At 45.8% G+C, this 21948-nt stretch overlaps 1 protein-coding gene across 2 annotated transcripts in view; it reads left to right on the forward strand.

The window, feature by feature from the left end:
• The window catches only part of mEFG1 (mitochondrial translation elongation factor G 1), a 138268-nt gene that overhangs the window by 27721 nt on the left and 88599 nt on the right, over nt 1-21948 (forward strand). For both annotated transcript variants that reach the window (XM_084595693.1, XM_084595692.1), the window contains 4 exons: nt 4815-4945; nt 6530-6646; nt 12128-12201; nt 14274-14350. In XM_084595693.1, the coding sequence (XP_084451819.1) occupies nt 4815-4945; nt 6530-6646; nt 12128-12201; nt 14274-14350 (399 nt within the window). The remainder of the gene's footprint in view (nt 1-4814; nt 4946-6529; nt 6647-12127; nt 12202-14273; nt 14351-21948) is intronic.

Genomic DNA, 21948 nt, shown 5'->3' on the forward strand with positions numbered 1-21948 from the left:
TAGTAAGAAAGAAACCCATCAACGAATTAGCGGTGAGGGGGAGGGCAGAAGAGTTCAGGATCTCGCTACAGAATAGGTTTTCAGCTCTAACTGAGGATGGCGACATTACCCTAGAGGCAAGGAACAATAATTTCAGAGATATCATTACTGAGTGCACGGTAGAAGTAGGCGGTAGGATAGTTAGAGAGGTTACCGGCAAGCTGTCTAAGGAGACGAAAGATTTGATTAAGAAACGCCAGAGTATGAAAGCTTCCAATCCAACAGACCAGATCGAATTGGCCGAGATATCAGAGCTAATCAATAAGCGCAAGGTGGCCGATATAAGGAAGTATAACATGGAGAAAATTGAGCATGCTGTAAAGAACGGGGGAAGCCTTAAAGCGGTAAAGAAGAAATTGGGCATAGGCAAAAACCAGATGTATGCGATAATGGACAAGGCGGGCAACGTCCTCACTAATATGGAAAAGATAGTCAAAGTAGCCGAGGAGTTCTATACAGATCTGTACAGTAGCCAAAGTAGTCAGGACCGTAATAAGATTGGCGGTAGGGAAAAACAGTCAGACGTTCCACCAGTGACGAAGGACGAGGTCAAGAAAGCACTAGAAACTATGAAAAGGGGGAAATCAGCTGGAGAGGATCAGATAACTACAGATTTGCCGAAGGACGGGGGGGATATCGTGCTAGAAAAACTGGCCACCCTGTATACGCAGTGCCTGGTGTCATCGACAGTCCCGGAACCATGGAAGAATGCAAACATTATCCTCATTCACAAGAAAGGGGACTCTAAGGACCTTAAAAATTACAGACCAATCAGCTTACTGTCTGTTACGTATAAGGTATTTACTAAGGTAATCGCTAATAGAATCAGGACAACCTTAGACTGCAATCAAGCAAAGGATCAAGCAGGGTTTCGGAAACGGTACTCTACTATCGATCATATCCATACCATCAATCAGGTGATAGAAAAATGCTCGGAATATAACCAGCCCTTATACATAGCATTCATTGATTACGAAAAAGCATTTGACTCAGTTGAAACCTCGGCGGTGATGCAGGCATTGCGAAATCAGGGGGTAGACGAGCCGTACGTGAAAGTGCTGGAAGATATCGGTGATGCAGGCATTGCGAAATCAGGGGGTAGACGAGCCGTACGTGAAAGTGCTGGAAGATATATATAGTGGCTGCACAGCAACCATAGTTCTGCATAAAGAAAGTAACAAAATTCCCATAAAGAAAGGTGTTAGGCAAGGAGACACAATCTCCCCAGTACTATTCACAGCTTGTTTAGAGGAAGTATTCAGAGACTTGGAATGGGAGCAGTTAGGGATAAGGGTAGATGGAGAACACCTCAGTAATCTGCGATTTGCTAATGACATTGCCTTGCTAAGCAACTCGGGGGATGAACTGCAAATAATGATGGATGACCTAGACAGGAAAAGTAGAAAGGTAGGCTTGAAAATCAATATGCAGAAGACTAAGGTAATGTTCAACAGCCTCGGGAAGGAACAGCAGTTTACGTTAGGTAGCGAAGCACTGGAAGTAGTAGGCAAATATGTCTACTTAGGACAGGTAGTAACCGCAGATCCGGACCACGAAAAGGAAATAACAAGAAGAATACGATTGGGATGGAGCGCATTTGGCAAGCACTCGCAGATTATGACTAGCAGCTTACCGGTATCGCTCAAGAGGAAAGTATACAACAGTTGCATCTTGCCTGTACTCACCTATGGGGCTGAAACGTGGAGGCTAACCAAGAGAGTTCTACTTAAGTTGAGGACAACCCAGAGGGCTATGGAACGAAAAATGGTAGGGGTAACATTAAGAGATAGAAAGCGTGCAGAGTGGGTCAGAGAAATAACTCAAGTTACCGACATTCTAGCAGAAATTAAGAAGAAGAAATGGGCACGGGCAGGACATATAGTGCGAAGAGAGGATAACCGATGGTCGCTGAGGGTAACAAACTGGATTCCAAGGGAAGGAAAGCGTAGCAGGGGGCGGCAGAAAGTTAGGTGGGCGGATGAGATTAAGAAGTTCGCAGGGGTCAAGTGGATGCAGCTAGCACAGAACCGGGTTAAGTGGAGAAATATGGGAGAGGCCTTCGCCCTGCAGTGGGTATATACAGGCTGATGATGATGAGGAAAGATTTACACAAAGTCGCAAACGGTACATGACCTGGAACATTGTAGAAACACACACGAGCAGCTCGAATCTTTGAGATATGTTCCGACACATCTTTTGCGACAAAGAAAATGATCAAGCGTCGTCTCGCGAATACGAGCATGAATAAACACGGAATACAGATTCGATAAGCGCGACGGAATCACAATGATAAGGCCACACGCCAGTGGCTGTCGAACAAGAGCAAACAAAGATTCAAATAGATAGCGGCAATATATTCAAGCGTATATACTAACTTGGTCAAAAATTACCTTATGGCTACATACCACTATTTTGACAAGTGTATGAAGGTGCAATTTATTGAAAACATTTGCCGACGATTACGTTACTTCCTAATGCGAAGCTTGAGCACAGCTCATCAGCTGTTTCACCTTTTCAATAGATTGAGGCAGAGATTTCGAGCAAGACATGTATGTACAATTACAGACAACTTTTTAAATTTTTCACACATTCCTTCAAGAAAAACTCCACTAACAGTTCTTGACTATCATGAAGGAAGCTTTGTCATGAAGGAAGCACCTCTTTCTCTCTTTTTTACTGCCACCTTCCTCCTTTTCTTTACAGCTCGGTTAAGGTGTCCACGCAGAATTGTGACAGATACTGTGCCTTTTCTTTGATGTCAACCAATTTTAAACGCCGCTGATGCCTGCTGTACTGCGTCTATTTCTATATGCTCTCTGATGTGTTGTTCGAGGAAGCTCCAAATGAAAGGCACTGCACGGATGCCTAGATTGAACGCCCAGCGGGGTCAGCTTCGTATATGCGTGAATCTCCTGGTGGCTTCATTACCAGTTGTGACGTCACGGTCGATGATCTCACCAGGTTACAAGGCCGACGGCGACGCGAAACGCAGGAACAGGCGCCAAACAGCTGCGCACTAAAACATATTTGGGGTCTTTTTCTACTATTGATAATACTTTTAAAGCAGGAGGCCACTTTGGAAACTTGTTATTTTTGGCAAAATTCAATTTTTCAAATTTTAGTTATTCAAATTAAAAAATTTATGCTTCTAACTGAAACTGTTTCAGAGAAACAGGCCGATTTGTAACCACCATTGCATCTCGCTAAACCAAAACTAAATGTTTCGGTTTCACGTATCGAGAAATATTTCTGTTTTTGTGGTCTTGCTTTATTTTGCTTCTTTTCACTTTACAATAATAATTGTTTCTAAGCACGTATGTCTATTTTTGCTTGCATTTAACAAAAAGTGCTCAGAAGAGGGATGCCTGACATTTAGATTACATGGGTAGGGGGTGTACACAGGAGCATTTCCACGTGAATTGAAGAACCTATACAGACTACCTGTTCGATGCCTCATATACTTCTAAAATTTCACCTCATTTTTTACACACTTCAACCACATGTGGAAAGTGACAGCTTGTTTGAAGGCTTGCCTAACAGGTGACAAATCGTACACCAGGAAATCCTCCCATCAGTCTACCGGTGCATGGGTGAAAGGAAGTAAAGACAAGACTGAAGAGTCCCTCAGCTACAAATGCAGCTGGTTTTAACCCTCCTGGAGATTGCGATATGACATACGTAGCTATATCAAATCTTTTTTTTCTTCTGTTTTTCTCGAAAGTCACTTTTCTGCTGTTTCGGATGACGTGGGCATTTAAGTTTCTCCCCAAATATATATTTCAATAAAACTGAAAGTGATTTTGAGGGGGGTTTCAGCAGGTGCTCTCCAACTTTGCTAATCACATTTATTGTCTAACAAGAAAAAGTGACCTAATTAACTAATTAATTAGTTGCAGAATGAAAAATTGCCTGTGATGGGCAAGACAATTGGCAGCTGTATGCCACTGGTTTCCTTGGTCTACCTCAAATTATTTAATTTTTTAACCCTTGGCTCAGGTTAGCTGGGACACCTGGTATAAGAGTTGTGACTGCCGATATAAGATGCATATTTAGTACATTTCTTGACAAAGGTAAAATTTTCACACTTGTTAGAATACAAAGAGGCCATCTTTGTATAGAACTCTTTGTTTATGATATTAAATTTTTTTTTCTGATAACTGGCCTCCTGCCTTAACCGTAGTCACGTTGCCATTCATCTGGCTGGCTTTGGGAGTGTCAGTTACCTTGATGTTGCTGTATCACATCACATGTCTTGTTTTCTGTTATACAAAAGGTAAGGCAAGTTCTTAATTCCCTTACGTGCTTGGAAACATTGACGTAGAAAGTGAGCACAGGCTATTGCGGTGTTTGGATGCCACAGTGTTGCTGTTTTCTCTGTCTGCACAGGTGTCTGTTTACGACTACAAAACAAGAAGGGTGGGGGGGGGGCACTTGCATGCACTCATTGCGGCAGATGTTTTAGACTAAAGCCTTATGCAATCATGGAACTTTGAACCTTCTTACTGCACCAACAGCACTGAGTGCACTAAAGTCTCGTTAATTTGCATCTAAAAGAGCAAAAATGCTTGGATTGTCCGACGGTTGAATTTTCGAATGGCCTTAAGAAACTTCCATAAATCGTTTGCAGCACAATTTTATCCAGTGAACTCCTGGAATAGGGTTGCCTATACACTTGAGATGAAAACTAAGTGACGATGACAATTTTTTGCTGTTTCATCAAATGCCTTGCTTTGTGCATACTGATATCGAAGAACCAGTCCTAACCTTGTGCACAGGTGGGTGGGGTGCAGTCGCAGACCCTGACGGTGTGTCGGCAGATGCGCCGCTACTCAGTGCCCTGCATAGCCTTCATCAACAAGCTGGACCGCATGGGGGCTAATCCGCTCAAGGTGCTGGGGCAGCTCAGGTGAGCATCCTTCCAATCCTGCCTTGCGCCTGGTGTCAAGACTCGCAGCTGGTGTCTGCAGAGCACTGTGGTGTGATGGTTGTAGTCAGGCCGGTGGTCGTGGTGATGGCGACAACATGTTTTCCCCTGCAGGCATTTGCTTTGACAGTTTGCAAGCTGTATCCACAGGGCAGTTTTTTTTCTGTTACAAGTTCTGGGACTAGGACTGCTATGGCATGTTAAGCTATGACCATCACCTCATCAGGGCTTCAAGGGGCTCTCACTTCATTTGTTTTCGGCAAAATTGGGATTGGGCATTCCCGAATAACACCCTAAATATTCGAATTAACTGTGCATGTGCAAGCCGTCGTTTGGAACTATCTGGTCAAACTTCTATTAAAAAGGCTGGTACCATAGGAATGTTTCGAATTTATTTATTTTTATTTATTTATTCATAATACCTTACAGGGCCCAGAAGGTTATTAAGTAAGGGGGGCAAATAACAGCAAAATGTGCAAAAGAATTATCTGGGATTTTGAATTAGCGTGATAGTTTCATCAAAGTTTTACTGTTTGATGATAAGGTAGTTGAGAAATAATACTTTAAAACCAATTGCTCAAACCTCCATCCTTTGCCTCCAGCATAGAGCACTGCTTCATTGGTGAGATGGCACTACTGGTGAAATTTCTTTTTGTGACTGACATAACACTCAGTAGGTCAACCACCCCCAACTTTAGACGATCATTTTTGTGAAAGAAGGTTGAATTGCATGTGGCATTATATGTTACTTAGCATTTCTTGCACTATCCTGAGCATCTTGTTTGTGATCAAATGGGAGGAAATGAGGCACCGCTGAAAGAAACACATACTGCATACTTTTTTTTTTTTTCTCTTTTTGAGATACTGTTGGCTAGTGAAAGACAGGGTAGAGGGCAGAAAACATTCTCACACTTTGCTACAGCATGTAAAGGTTATTAAAGGAGAAAGGATGTCAGTGCGATGCTAACAAAAGTAATTAACATGAGTACACAATTGCAATCTAAATAAATGGGCATTTTACATGACGTTGTTACTCTTTTTTTTCCAAACAATGGCAGTGTATCCGATTCTGGAACAGCAGCTGAGCATTCCATTGTGCGTCGATACTGGGGAGACAGAAGTAGGCATTTGCATTAATGGTAATTGTGAACGGCGGTAATTATAATCCTGCCTTCTTCCTAAATCTGTTGACTCTCATCAAGATAAGTGGTGAGTGATTTCAGTGTTAAAGAAATTTCTAAATTATAAGAAAAGAGATTTCAGCCATCAGTTCAAATCTGTCAATGCCGTGTGCATCTTTTCCCTCTTCTTAGTCCCGTGTTCACGCTCTGTTTTATAAGAAATGCATAACCAACATGCCCAAACTGCCGTTTTATTCACAGAGAGAGATATCAGAGAGATATCAGCCTCAGTCTCATTGCAGAAGAGCAGAAAAAGTTGATCTGCAAGTGCTTCGAATCTGCAATTTAAATTCGTCGTAAGACACTGTATCAGCATGTCTGAAAATCTTGGCAATAATTAGGGTCTGGCAGTGACAGGTGAATGGTTTCCTTCTGTGCATTGCAGGTCCAAGCTGCAGTATAATGCGGCCCTGCTGCAGCTGCCCATTGGGCTGGAGGGCAACCACCGTGGAGTGGTGGACCTGATCCACCGCCGAGCCATTTACTGCCGGGGAGAACACGGGTGAGTCTGCACTTGTACAGCAGATTCTTTGAAGCAATTATGCTCATGTGTCAGTGACGTGCCTTGCATCATGCGAAGTATGCTTAGACTGCTACATTAAAGGGACTGAACACTGGCCAAAGCGTGTCATGAGTTTATGATGGGAAATGCCTCATTGTATGCACATCGAGCATTCTATTATCCGAGAAACAAGGATTTGTCATTTCAGTTTGGCATTTACAATCACATAAAATCAACTGTAGTGACTTCTCGCGGCAAAATCCTGTCATCAGAAGTATTGCAGATTTTCTCAAGTACACCATGTCACTTTATTTCAGCAGTGCTTGGCATATTTTCATGTTTTATAATATAGTTTGCAATCTTTTTAGAGTGGCTTTCGACAAAGAGTCACTTAAAGGAGCATAGAAACCAATTTTTGGTGACTTTTTCTTCTTTTAATTCATGCGGAAGATATCCGTGTATATGGATCGCCATGTGGTTTTTCTCTACAGCCACTAAATAATTTTAATTCTTTTTTCGCCAGTTTTGGTTTCTGTTTGAGCAGCTGAGAGAAGGCTGTCACGCACGGCATAAAAAAAAAATTGCGATATAATTGGCAACTATTCACCTTTTGTTATTCCTGTCCTTGAGGCAGGCTGGATTTAGTGTTGTGGTGAATTAAAACGACACAGGAACGTTTATATCGCTGTTTTATTCATCTTACATGTGACCTAGACTTGACTTTAATGTCACAGCCACCGCGTGGCTGTTGAAACCGGAACTGAAACTCTTGAGAAGGGAAATTCAATTATACCTTTTTTCAGCGGCTGTAGGTGATTATCACGAGGTGGCCCGTGTGCAGTAATGTCTTGCGCATCAATACAGAGGATAGAACGCAACCCAGAAATGATGTGTCTGTACTCCTTTTAAAGTGTGCTTTTAGTGCTTGTCATGAGATGGTGCCACAGTGCGTTAAATTTTCTGGATGACGCAGTGACGATGGCCCACTAATACTTTCATCAACAAGGTGTACAAACTTTAATGTGGAGACTGAAATGGCCACTACTCTATACTAAAAATGTCTAATTACTGTCTGGCAGGTGATATTTGTTAGCTTTCAATACATCACTTTTGCTGGCTCAATTTGCAACGCGGTCACGGCTCAAGGTTTCCAGCATCGGCCTACATAAAAATAGTCATGTGAACTGATGGAAAGTTTCAGGCAAAATTTTTATGCACCATTTCTAACAAAACTGTTATGCAATTCACCACTTTAGACAGCAAGCCTTCCCACTGTGTCAGAAAAAAATGAGAGGGGTTCAATGCTGCTGAACTGGGGGAGCAAGAGCAGCTGCTGAGTACCCGGCTTCGAAGCCGACCGCTGGCAGCTGCGTTTCGCTGGCAGACAGTTCCGTTAAGCTACTTGTATAGGTTGTTAATAAGGCCCAAACTAGAATATGCATGCTCTATTTAGGATCCTTATCAAGTAACTTCTAATTAACAGTTTAGGGCCTGTTCAGAATCGCACTGCCCACTTTATTGTTTCTAATTTTTCACGAACTGCAAGCTTATCTGCAATAAAATCAACTTTTGGTTTTCCTGTTCTTTTTCTGCTTTTTAAGTATTTTTGCTTATGTCTTTTCCACGGAATTTATTATACTAATCCTATTCTCAAAGATCAGTTACTTCTTCCTATGTCTTATATATCTTCATGCATTAATCACAGCTTCAAGGTAAGGATCCAACACTGCCGAACCACGTTTTGTTTGAATTTATTTATTCCTTGAACTGCGAATGACTGGAACCACCTCCTTTCCTTCGTCACTGCCATCACCAATGTCAAAAACTTTAAGAAGACTGTGGCTGATTTTGTATGCCCCTCCTTTCTGTAATGCCTCCGGGCCTTGAGAGTATTGAAAATAAATAAATAAATAGAAACTGGTGGAGCTGTCGTATCAGTGCTGAATGCAACAAACTGTCATAATCTGGCCTTCAAGGGACCAGAAAGAAATGTCCGAATTTACCGAAAGCTCAGATTGTCAAATGGGCCTGAAAAAACTGCGGAAAACTAATCGCATCACAGCAATTGTATCTGATGAACAGCTGCATGATGGTTGTCTATGCAAAGTGACAACAGCATTTTTCTCTCGGTTTTGTCAAATGATTCGCTTTGCACATACTCTTGAGAACGCCCTCTTCACAAGAATGTCGCATTGTGTTTTGAGGACATTTCACTGCTTACCTAGCGTGGTCAAGCATTGCGGGGGACACGCCGGTGAGAAGGCTGCTGTTCACAAAACGGCCCTTTAGCATTTTGAGGATGCTTCCTGCATGGTCAAGCTTCGTGGTGCATCTGTGGTCTATCCGATAATAATCCAATATTCGAAAATTTCTGATCTCAAATTTTCGAATACAAATTGAATAAAAAACATTCAATTCATATTCAAAATTTTTAATATTTGCACAGCTGTAATAAGTGAGCTGAACCTGGTTTCTGCTACACCTTTTGCAGTGAGGCAGGGGATGTACAACAACTGCCTCGAGTCAGCTCATGATGAGCCTCAAGTTGAGTCATAACAAGCAACAAACCGAGTCCCGTTTCCCTGCTGCACAGCAGGGGTATCAAGTGGGAAATGGATATGCCTTTATCCGCCCTTCTCGTCTTCCTTTGTCTCAATGTCGTTCAATGTGTTTCTTGCGGTGCTAGTGCTGCCAGCAGATATCCAAGCAGTGCAGCCAACGTGGTTCTGCTTGTGGAAAGTCTTCACAGAAGCAGAAATGACACTGGCTTGGTGTTTGACGTAGAAAAAGCTTTGCTTGATGTGATTTTTGATAAGCATGCTGTACTTTTGCATAGGGTCTTCAAGGGAACATTTTCACCATTTAAAACCATTCAAGAGCAGTTTTCCAATTGCTTGAAAAGGGCACTATTGCATGGTAATTGCATGGTTACAGTGTAATCTTAGTGTTGGTCAACTGGTGACACAAACCACATATTCTGTTAGCAACTGTCACCTGGGTGAAGTGCAGAAATGACGGAAAGGCATGCAGAAAACACAGAAACACTTTCGGGCATGAGTGGCTGGTCACGTGGTTTAGTTCTCTGCAAACTTTTGCCAGCTTGCATGGCATTGCCACTTTTCCCCTTGAATGCCCGTTCTTCATCTGTAAATCTTTTATATCATATGGGCACCCTGTATATGCTATGCCTGGTGTCATCAACGGTACCAGAATCATGGAAAAATGGTAACATTATCGTAATCTTTAAGAAAGGGGATTAAAGACTTGAAAAATTACAGATCAATCAGCTTACTATCTGTTGCGTACAAAGTAATCGCTAACAGAATCGGAACAACCTTAGACTTTAATCAAGCAAAAGATCAAGCATGTCTTCAGAAAGGGTACTCTACTATCGATTATATCCATACTATCAACCAGGCAATAGAAAAATGCTTGGAATATAACCGGCCCTTATATACATAGCATTCATTGATTACAAGAAAGCATTTGACTCGGTAGAAACCTTGGCAGCCATGCAGGCATTGCGAAACCAGGATGTAGACGAGCCGTATGTGAAACTACTGGAAGGGATATATATTGGCTGCACAGCAACCATAATATTTCTGCATAAAGAAAGTAACAAAATTTTCATAAAGAAAAGTGTTGGGCAAGGAGACACAATCTCCCCAGCACTTTTCACAGCTTGCTTAGAGGACGTATTCAGAGACATGGAATGGGAGCTGTTAGGCATCAGTGTTGATGAAGCATATCTCATTAATCTGCGATTCGCTGATGACAGTCATTGCCTTGTTAAGTAACTCAGGGGACCAACTGCAAAGAATGATTAATGACCTAGAGAGGAAAAGCAGAGAGGTAGACCTGAAAATCAATATGCAGAAGACTAAGGTAATGTTCAACAGCCTCGGAAAGGAAAAGCAGAATACGATAGGTAGCGAAGCACTGTAACTGGTAAGCGAATATGTCCGCAGATGCGGACCTTGAAAGGGAAATAACTGGGGGAACAAGATTAGGATGGAGTACATTTGCCAAGTACTCGCAGGTGACTAGACTAGCAGCTTACCGGTATCGCTGAAGCGGAAAGTATACAGCAGTGGCATCTTACCTGTACTCAACTATGGGGCTGAAACGTGGAGGCTAACGAAGAGAGTTCTACGTTGAGGACTACTATGGAACGAAGAATGGTAGGTGTAACATTAAGAGACAGGAAGCGTACGGAGTGGGTCAGAGAAGTAACTTGAGTCGAGAAGAAATGGACATGGGCAGGACATGTAGTACGAAGAGAAGATAACCGATGGCTGCTTAGGGCAAAAAACTATTCCGTGGGAAGGAAAGCATAGCAAGGGGCATTAGCAAGTTAGGTGGGCGGATGAGGTTTAGAAGTTTTGCACGGATCAAGTGGATACAGCTAGCACAGGACTGGGTTAATTGGAGGAATATGGGAGAGGCCTTCACCCTGCAAAAGACATAGTCCGCCTGTTAATGATGGTGATGATTGTGTAGAAGCAAAATTTTGAGGTGTAGGTCAATATAAATTACTTTTTCTACGCAGACTTGGAGGTGAAATACAGGCTGCCTGTGTACTGTGCAATGTCAGTGCACATTAAGGAATCCCAGGTGGTCGAAATTTGTACTGTGCAATGTCAGTGCACATTAAGGAATCCCAGGTGTTCGAAATTATCAGGAGCCGTCCACAACTAGTATTTCCCTCTTAGCCTGAGCTACTTTGGTGCTTTGACCCTATTAACAAAACCAAACTATTTGTAACTCAGTCCAAATTGACCTTGCTTTTTGGTTCATTTTAGAACCTGATCTATATGTAGTCTTTTTTTGTATAAGAAATATAACTTATAATCAGCCATTTATGATGAGGCACTGTTGTACTGCTTTCATGAATTTAGCAAGAGGCTAAGCATTGAACCTTTGGAGATATACGATTTGTTCTTTTGCAGGCACACAACATGTCACTATTGGGCCTGAATTTTATTATAAGTTTCAGGACTTTTCTTGTCATGGCAAAGTGAACGAATAGGCTTGCGACACTGCACTCTAGAATATGCATACAGGTGCACAATGGGTGATGAGGAGTGTTGGGAAAGTCTAGCAGCTTGCTCCTGGACTGTTCAGGACTGGACTGGACAGTCAAGGACTGGGGGATTACTGAGGCATAATGAAAATTGGCATTTTCTGATGTCTGAAGAAACGCCGAGCGCATGTGTAGTAGTTATTGCGTAGAGAATTGCATTGGATTGGATGTTGTGACATGATGTGTGCTGAAATTGCACCTCCTTCGCAGAGTTGTTCATGGAGCAATCTGCCCACAAGTGCTCGTCAGAGGGAGGGAAGATTCTAAGTGGCATAGTTTGTGCACAGTATGCAGGGCTATACTGTGCCAACGCACTGTGCAGCGCTTTCCTGGAGTCAGCATGGCATGGGTTTCTGCAGATGTTCTTGACTGAGGATGTGGTACTCTGGCGCATGCAGGGAGGTGGTTTCTCAGGAGGATCCGCCGGCAGACATGCGAGCAGAGATCGAGGAGCGACGCCACGAACTGATCGGTGCGTCACACTGCTCTCTCAGAAAAACATATTTAGCCTTGCCTGACTTAGGTCTTTTAACCGCTAATCCCGAGCTGCACATTTCATGTGCGATTGTACCTGTACTAGCAATGGTGACTGGCACTCACCTTGCCTGATGTTGCGCTGCTCCCATTGCCAGACGAGGTACTGTTACAATTGCCAATATTGAATCCAACAATAAATATGCGGTTAGTTAAAAAAAAAAATTAATTGAAAAAATATAAACATTGTTTGTCTCGTCGATTTTAGAATTCACATGGTATTTGCAAATAATTTAATTGAGAATTGTACAAAAGTGTGTGAAGTATCGAGCATAAATTTTCTACAATATTTCATATGCCAGCTTTTTGTACAGGAAGGGTCTGCATGAAGCCGAGTGTTGCACCGCTGCTGAAAACACGTTAATTCAGCCTTCAAGGGGCCAGAAAAAGTGTCCTCATCGACCAAAAGTTTGAATTAGGCCTGAAAAAACTGCCGAAATCCATCACAGAAGTTTTATCTGATATGTACCCGCACGATGGCTGTGTGCACTTGAGATGAAGCCCAAGTGAGCAAAACATTCTTTTTCATCAAGTGCTTTGCTTTGCACACACTGTCGGCCTTCCCTCTTCACAAAGCGGCCCCCGTCGCGTTTTGAGGATGCTTCACTGCTACAGGTAGTGCATTGCGGTAAAGCGTGCAGTGTGGTGAAACTGCGGCGAATAAGTTTGACTACATTAAAAATATGGGGTGAAATTCTTTTAGCATTTTTGCTGCACTACAGTCCACACCCAGTGTATAATCTGCAGGGACAAATTACAGTTAAATGTTTTGTAGTTGTTTTTGTTTGTTTTTTCAACAGGGATCAGCTGCCTTTTGCAGTGCACTACATTAGTTGACATCAGTTTCCTTTGCTGCTGCACTGCTAGGCTTTACTGATTATGCATGCTCAAATAAACTTAGCTCGAAGGCTTCCAAGAAGGCTTTTATGGGCCATCTCAGCCATTATTCAAGGAGGACCACTATGCCTTTGGCATTAATTCTCTGTTTTTTTCGTCGAGGTTTTATGCATATGCTCGCAAATATAAGCTCAACTTTAAGTGTCACCTTCAACATTTGCTTGCATATTTAAATGATTATTTATTGAAGTTGATTTAGCGCGGAAAAGTGTTGGAACGCTAGCGTGACCACGATTCATTATTATTTTCATTAGATAGCCACACAAGCCATTTGGATCCCTACAAAGGATCTTAACCCTTTCAGTGTCAGGCTTTGCTTTTTTCTTTTTCTGAGAGTGACGCACCCACAAGGAGGGAACACTTTCGTCAACTTGTCCAATGAAAGAGCGATGCAACGACTTTGGCTTGCCGCTGATAGCAGTTAGCAAGCTGATAAAGTGTTAGCAGCACACACCCCATTCACTTCACGCCCCCCCCCCCCCCCCCCCCCCCCCCCCCCCCCCCCCCCCCGTAGCAGGCACAGCGAAAGAATGCACAAAGTAACTTCTGCAAAGTTACAACAGATGGCAGAATCACTCTCCGCAAATGTTTGATTTCATTTTAATTTCTTTAAAGACCTCTTTTGTGGGGCATTACAGAAGGGGTGGGTACGAACATTTTGGATGGGACAGTAAATAGTAATGATGATGCTGATAAATAGCTGTAGGCTTCGCACGGGAAGTTTCTGGAGAAGTTGTATCAATCATTTAATTAATTGAGGAATTGCAAGCATAAGAACATTTGCACATAGAGAAGCCTCTAGTACTGCAAGTTGGAAGGCAGTGCCAGTGCAGGTACCCTGGCAGGTGAGGAGAGGGAGATGCCCCCAGACACCACCTGCCACGGTTGGCAAGTTTTGGCTGATGGAGGATCTGCACAGACACTGACTTCACGGATTCAGGACAGATGTTTTCTTCATGGCACCGCTGGTGCTGTTACATTAGTGGTGCATTTGAAAAATAGAGGTGCTTTACTTGTGGAAAAGATGACGTGTCGTGTTAGCATGTTCAAATAGGCTGTACAGCTGTGGCCCGGTGCAGCAGTGCAGTGATTGTCCGGTTTTGTGCACTGCAGAGCACGTGTCCAATGCAGACGAGGTCCTCGGGGAACTCTACCTGGAGGAGAAGGCACCCACCGAGGAACAGCTGATGGCAAGTAGTCGTGTGCAGAGAGATGCTGCACTGAACCGTTGACTGTGTATGCTGCTTGCTGTGGTTTTGGGCTGCATGCTGCTGCAGTTGAATTGCAACCTAACTAAAACACTCATCATAGAACTGATCATTTTTTGCCAGTGGGGAAAATTTGCATTTCCAGGCATCTTCTGTCAGGGTGGTGATGAGTTTTTCAATGTGAATAATTTTGTTAATGAGCATGGAAGGCTTTCCAAAAGCAGCTGAGAAAAAAAAACTGCATAATTTTTTTATTTGTCCGTTGATTTGCAAGTATAGTTTGGAAAGGCATGTAGCACAACTGTGGCGAAGCTTAGCCTCCTGACCCATGGACACAGGCAGAGCCACTTCTGTTGCATTGGCTGGTGGGTGCATAGTTGAGCGGACTAGGGAGGGGAATGAAAAACCTCATTGATCCATTTCCGGCCCATCCCTGTTCATATGCCAAAATCACAAACAATAAATGCCTCATATACATTTCCAGTTGATATGTTCCCGGACTACATCGTCTCCATGTTACCACATTCAGAATTTGGACAAATATTCGTTGTTTAATGACCAACTGCACATCAGCAAACTTACCATTGCAGAATGAAGAGCCAATGGTGGCAGTCAGCTGCTTTGTAGCTTCTCTGGAAGGCCTATGTACACGAGGCTGTCTCTGTGATGTGAAGTGGAAGAACATTGTGAGTTCTTTGCAGTGCATCTAGGCTGACACAGCACTGAAAAATTTCACTTTCAATCTAAGCCAAGTCTGTCAGCGTGGCATGAATACCTAAAATACTGTAATGATCAGCCATCTTGGCAGCTTCCCCTCAATGCATTGATGCAGTTGGGATGAAGAAAGCATTCTTGGGAAACTTTTGCCATTGCCATCGACAAACCTCGCACTAAGCACAGCAAAATTGTGGGCTGAATTCTATGAACACTAGAAAAAGAGCTGTTTAGGCCTTGTGCCAGGTGATGTCTATGGACATTTTAAAGAAATGAAATTGTCAATACAGCACCTCCGGGCTGACCAGACTATAGGGAAAGCAGAAGTGGCCTTTTCCTATCCTTCCCTCCATCTTTCACTTTTCCAGCTTCTTTCTTACAACTGTCCTGTGGAAATATAAACGAAAATGCCCTTATTGATGTGTCCTATATTTTTAGGCCTTTTTTTTTAAGAAGCAAATGTCTTAAACAAAATACAGCCTGGAATAACTACAATCACCAAATACAACACCCCGCTGGGGGCACCTGTGGTGTGCTCTGCGACACTACAGACCCCGAGCGCCCATGTTTAGCCATGCTGGCACCAATGTGTCCAGGGCGGTTGAGCCGATGCTGAGCATTTCGACATTTACGGCCCATCAATGGAGGCAACACACCACTTTGACACCCTCTTTCTGTAGACAGCACCTCCGGGCTGACATGACCAGAGAAAATCAGCAGTCACCTTTTCTTATCCTTCCTTTCATCTTTCACTTTCCTGTCATTTTTCTCATAACAAGCCTGTCTTCTCCGCCCTTCCTGGTTTTTTTCTATTCTTCCTGGGGATGAGCGTTAATCCTGTATGGAGTAGCTACCTTAAGTTGCCCAATACAGTAAAAGCTCGTTAATTCAAATTCCACGGGGCCGCCAGGCCAGTTCGAATTAACCAAAATTCGAACTAATGAAAGTGAGCAAAAATGAAGGCGTTTGATGCCCGGAGGGCACGAAAAACATTTATTTAGCAAAAAAGTCTGTTATCATTTTCTGCTTCTTCTCTCTGAGGGCTACCGTACTCACTCGGTCTTCTAGCATGCGAATGCGACGCAGGGAGTCTTCTTCCCCCTCTGATTATGTCTGTCTCTAAAGCGGTGAAACCATCCTTCGGAGGCGACAAAATCTTCCACATTCAAGCGCAGGGCGAAATCGGCCGCCTTCGCCATGATAATTGGGCCGCTCAGTGGAATGTCAGCGCTTCTCATTTCTTTCACCCACGTGATCACAGCGGTCTCAATTTCCGGATACTTGGCTAACCGAAGCCTTTTTCTGTTGCTGGCGAAATCTTCGGCTTCATAGGCATCCTCGATGGCCTTCCTATTTCGGATGTACGTCGACAACGTGCTTGGTGGAATCCCGTGCTTTTTCGCGATTTCCACTTTGCTGGCCTTCCGTTCATCCACCTCGCGTAAAATAGCCACTTTCTCCTTCACCGTCTTTGTTATGTCGGGTTCACAACATTTTATTTAACTTCGTCCGGCCCCAGCCGTGACAACACTCAAGAAAAAAAACACACCGCATTCCACTGCACCACTGATATGTGTGACGCCAGTCTCCCACGCCTGGTTACTAGTCTGGAGCACACTCGCACCACACCGCGGCAGGAACGCGCAACTGCCCCACCGCTAAACTCCGAACACAACACTCCTCCACCCTTAGTTCGGACTCAACAGTCGGCCAGAGCCAGCACAAAGTCCCGCAGATGGGACGGAGCCTTCCGAGCTCGAAGTGAGCGACGTAGGGTTGGTGGCTCAGCAGGGTCACTTTTCTCCCCTGAAGACAGTGGTAGAGGCATAGCCATTGGTACCGTTTGTGGTGTGACAGTATCGTCAGAGGAAGGTTCAGCTGTTGGCTGCTCCTCCACTGGTTGGTCTTCAGGTGGCTCGCTGCTCACTACTTTGGGTGGTGTTCCCTGCATAGGACAAGCTTCTACCGGTGGCCCTCCTTGTGAGGGGCAGACTTCTGGCTGCTGTTCTGTGGGTACTGGTCCTTCACCTATGCAAGGGGTAGCGGCCCGTCGACGGAGCTGGTCCACATGCCGGCGCAACACTCGGCCATCTGGCAGCGTAACTTCGTAGGAGATTGGGCCTGTGGCTCGGGCTACCACAGCAGAGACCCATGGAGGCCCCTGGCCATAGTTGCGTGCAAACACCGGGTCTTCAGGTTGGAATGAACGTGGCATCGGCAGCGTTCCTGTATGCTGGGAAGACCTGTCTGGGGCCCTGTCCGGATGCAACCGGTCCAGCATGGTTAACAGCCGGCGGCCCATCAAAAGTTCGGCTGGTGATCGCCCTGTGCCTGTGTGCGGGGTTACATGTTGCTGTAACATGAAATCTGCTAGCCGCCGTGACCAATTCCCCTGAATAATGCGGGACAGTGCTTCTTTAGTGGTTCGCACCATTCTTTCAGCTTGACCATTTGTGGACGGGTGAAAGGGTGCAGAAGTCACCTGACGAATTAGGTTGGCATCGAGAAACCCCCGAAACTCGGCAGACGTAAACTGAGGCCCGTTGTCAGACACGATAGTGGCTGGAAGGCCATGTGCTGCAAACAGCTTCCGCAGAGCGTTGATCACAGTGAGTGATGTCATCGATGAAACTGGAATGACCTCCAGCCACTTTGAATACGAGTCCACCACGATCAAGAACGTCTGTCCTTGGAACGGCCCTGCAAAGTCAATGTGTAGGCGGGACCATGGTGTCCGCGTCGTCTCCCATGGATGGACTGGTGCTCTGGGCATCTCTGGCCGTGTCTCCTGACATGGAGAGCATCGTCGCACCCATTCCTCAATAGCTGCATCGATTCCCGGCCACCATACATAACTGCGGGCAAGTGCCTTCATCCGAACAATTCCTGGGTGCCCGGCATGCAAGGCTTCAAGAATCCTGGAATGTAACTTCTGCGGAATAACTACACGGTCACCCCACAGTAAACAGCCCTTGTGGGCCGATAGTTCATTTTGCCTGACCACGAATGGTGTGAACTCAGAACTAATGCTGTGCTTTGGTGGCCACCCCTTCCATGCCCAGTTGAGTACACGGGATATTATACGGTCCTTGGCAGAATACGTGGCAATGTGAGCCGCATGGAGTGGGGGTTCTGGAAGAGTGTCCAAGAGCATAATGATCTCAGCTGGGGACGGATCCTCGGGTTGCTGGTTTGTCAGGGGAATTCTGCTGAGGCCGTCCGCGTGGCCCAGCTGTTTTCCAGGCTGGTGAAGGAGAGAGTATTGGTACCCATTCAGAAAAATGGACCAGCGCAGCATCCGAGGGGACAAAATCTGCGGCGTCTGGCGGTCTGGTGCAAACAATCCCATAAGTGGCTTGTGGTCCGTGTGGATCTGAAACGGCCGGCCATATACATAGTCGTGGAACTTTTTTACGCCTGCAACTACTGCAAGTGCCTCTTTATCAATCTGAGCATAATTCCGCTCAGTAGTAGACAGCGTCCTTGAGTAGAATGCAATTGGTGCTTCTCTGCCATCTGGCATTTTGTGACTTAGCACAGCCCCTATTCCATATGGTGAGGCATCACAAGCCAGAATGAGTGGTTTGTTCTCATCAAAATGCACCAAGACCTGGTTGGATGACAGGAGGTGCTTCACATTATCAAACGCTCTCTGCTGTGTGTGACCCCAGACCCAGGGCGCATTTTTGTTCAAGAGCCGATGCAGTGGTTCTGCGACAGTTGCCTTATGGGGCAGAAATGCATGATAAAAGTTGAGGAGCCCCAGGAATGCCTGTAGCTCTGTCTTGCCTGCAGGACGTGGTGCCTTCACAATCGCTTGAGTCTTCTCCGGCATTGGATGAATTCCCTCGGCGTCGACTCTAAACCCCAAAAAATCTACTTCAGCCACCCCAAGCTGGCATTTCTCTTTCTTGACCTTAAGCCCCACATCTTGGAACCTTCTGAGAACTTCACGAAGACGACTGAGCAGCTCTTCTTCCGAGGTTCCAGCAACAATGACATCATCAAAGTAAGCAACAACCCCAGGCACTCCCCGTAGAAGGTTTTCCATGAGACTCTGGAAAATGCCGGGTGCGGTGCTGACCCCAAATTGAAGTCTGTGGACACGGAAAGCTCCCCGGTGAGTTACGATAGTCTGCACTTCCGCCGCTTCCTTGGTCACTGGCAGTTGCTGGTAAGCCTGAGCCAAATCGAGTTTAGCAAACACAGTTGCACCGGAGAGGGACGACAGCACATGGCTCACCACTGGTACTGGATATGCATGTTGCTGCAATGCTTTGTTTATTGTGCACTTGTAGTCTGCACAGATACGGATGTCCCCATTAGCCTTCAAAGGAGTGACGATAGGTGTTTCCCATCTTGCATGATCAACTGGCTCCAGGACCCCTTGCTGAATGAGCTTGTCCAGCTCTGCATCGATTTTTGGACGAAGTGCAAAAGGTACTCTGCGTGCCCTCAGTCGGATTGGCTCAACCTTGGCATTGAGTGCAAACTGCACAGGTGGCCCTTTGTAACACCCCAGTGCTCCATCAAACACTGAACTGAACTCCTGGAATATGTCAGCACTCAAGTGGGATGGCTGGTTGATATGCTGCACTCCTGTAATGTTGATACCCAATGCTGGGAACCAGTCCAGTCCAAGCAGACTTGGACGCTCACCCTTGACAATGATAAGACGTAACAGGCCATCGAAATCCTTAAACTTCACTCAGAACGTGCCATACCCATGCACGGCTATGCGATTGGCCTGGTAATCCTTCATCATGATATCCAGTGGTTTCAGCAATGGCAAACGGCCGCTCGGGAAAATCCGCCTGGCTGTGGCTTCAGATACGAGTGAAAAAGTTGACCCCAAATCCACCTCCATTCGGCATGGATTACCTTCAATTTCGACCACCACATGTACCTTCTTCAGGGCGGGTGCAGGCACATCGTGTATAGCGGTCGCAGTTTGGTCGTCGCAGTAGGAAATATTCGCGCGAGGCGTCCTGCTGTCAGTCTCGGAGTTCTGGCGGTAGTTCCTTGGCTTCCGCGAACGGCAGACCCTCAATATGTGACCAATTTTTTCGCAGCCCCTACACTGGGCGTTCCTGAAACGGCACAGACGACGTTCGTGGGGGCCGCCGCAACCAGCACAGGTGACGCCCCCTGTTCCTTCTGGGTCCGTCCGCTGGGCAGGAATGTTCCGTAGACGCAAGACATCTTCGGTGGCGTCTTGCTCATTATCGACGTCCGAGCTCGTTCCCTGATGTACTGGCTCGATGCGCGGCGTGGTTAGACCTGGACGGACGCCGCGGTTAGCTTCCCGGTCGATGGCCTCGGCAGCGGTTGCCTCCTCCACAGCACTAGCGAGGGTCACTTCTTTCTTGGCCAAAAGTTGTCGCTTTACCTTGTCGTTCCGCAACCCGAAAACAAAACGGTCTCGAAGCGCGATGTCCAGGGTGGTGAAATTACAATGCTGCGCCGTGGTTCGAAGGGCAGCAAGGTAGGCGGCCACCGGCTCTCCCTGTGCCTGGTCGCGTCGGTGGAACTCGTATCGCCTTGCGAGCTCCGGCGGCCTCGGGGCCAGGTGCTCCCTGAGCACGGCGAGTATTGTTTCGAACGGGGTATCTCCGAGCTGGGCCGGCGCGACGAGCGCTTTCACCAACTGAAAAGTGGCGGAGCCGCAACGACTAAGGAACGTGGACCGCTTTTTCCCGCCGTCTGTTATACCTTGCGCATCCAGGAAGAACTCGAAACGCTGTGCATAATCTTCCCAGTCCTCGGGGCGGGACAAGTCGAAAACTTCAATGTAGCCCTCGCTGGCGGTGGCGGCCATGCTGCACAGGTGGGCGTCCGCGATGTCAACTTCCCTTAGCCGCAGCAGAAACGACGTCGACCCAGGATCCCATCCTCGTCGCCAATGTTATGTCGGGTTCACAACATTTTATTTAACTTCGTCCGGCCCCAGCCGTGACAACACTCAAGAAAAAAAACACACCGCATTCCACTGCACCACTGATATGTGTGACGCCAGTCTCCCACGCCTGGTTACTAGTCTGGAGCACACTCGCACCACACCGCGGCAGGAACGCGCAACTGCCCCACCGCTAAACTCCGAACACAACAGTCTTGGCACAGTATTTCCCACGCGAACACATCTCGCGGACACAAGCTCACAACAAGCGGCGTGCAAAACGAGGGCTCACGAAATGCAACACGAAACCGTGGTCGGTAACACTTAAACGTCGTTCCTCGAAGGAGTCGAGGAAAGACTGTTTAGTACTTGTTCCAGCACCCTAGCGGCACCCCGATGGTTGTGCCATCTATCGTTCTGCCGTGAAAGCTTCCAACGATGGTTTTTAACAGCGCCGCTTGGCGGCGCGCAGTTCGAATTATGGGTGGCGGCGCCAATTTTTGAGTGAATTAACGAGCTGTTACGCGCATAGACTTCTATGCACTGCGGACCGGACCACGATGACTATTTCGAATTATCCAAATTTCGAATTAACGAGTTGTGAATTAACGAGCTTTCACTGTATAAGGTTATAATGGTAGTGTACCGCTGGCGTGGGCAGGAATTGCAAGTTTCTGTTCGTTCGCCTAATTGGACTCTATGGTGGGTGGCTGGCACTGGCGCAACTACCGAAAGAGAAAATCTTTTATGGCTTCCCTTTCTTCACCATTTGATCGCCCTCCAAATATAAGAGGGCGGACCAGTGCAATTAGCTACAGTCGAACCCGGATATATCGAACTCGAAGGGGATCGCGAAATAGTTCGATATATTGATAATTCAATATACAAAAATCGGCTTGTGACGGCACTTACGATGCCAAAAAACAATACCGCATGTGTCGCGTAATCAACCCACTCGCATAATGAACCC

Source organism: Amblyomma maculatum, chromosome 2, assembly GCF_055883805.1.
Source record: "Amblyomma maculatum isolate TAMU_Amacu chromosome 2, ASM5588380v1, whole genome shotgun sequence".
In the NCBI taxonomy this organism is placed as follows: Eukaryota; Metazoa; Arthropoda; class Arachnida; order Ixodida; family Ixodidae; genus Amblyomma; species Amblyomma maculatum.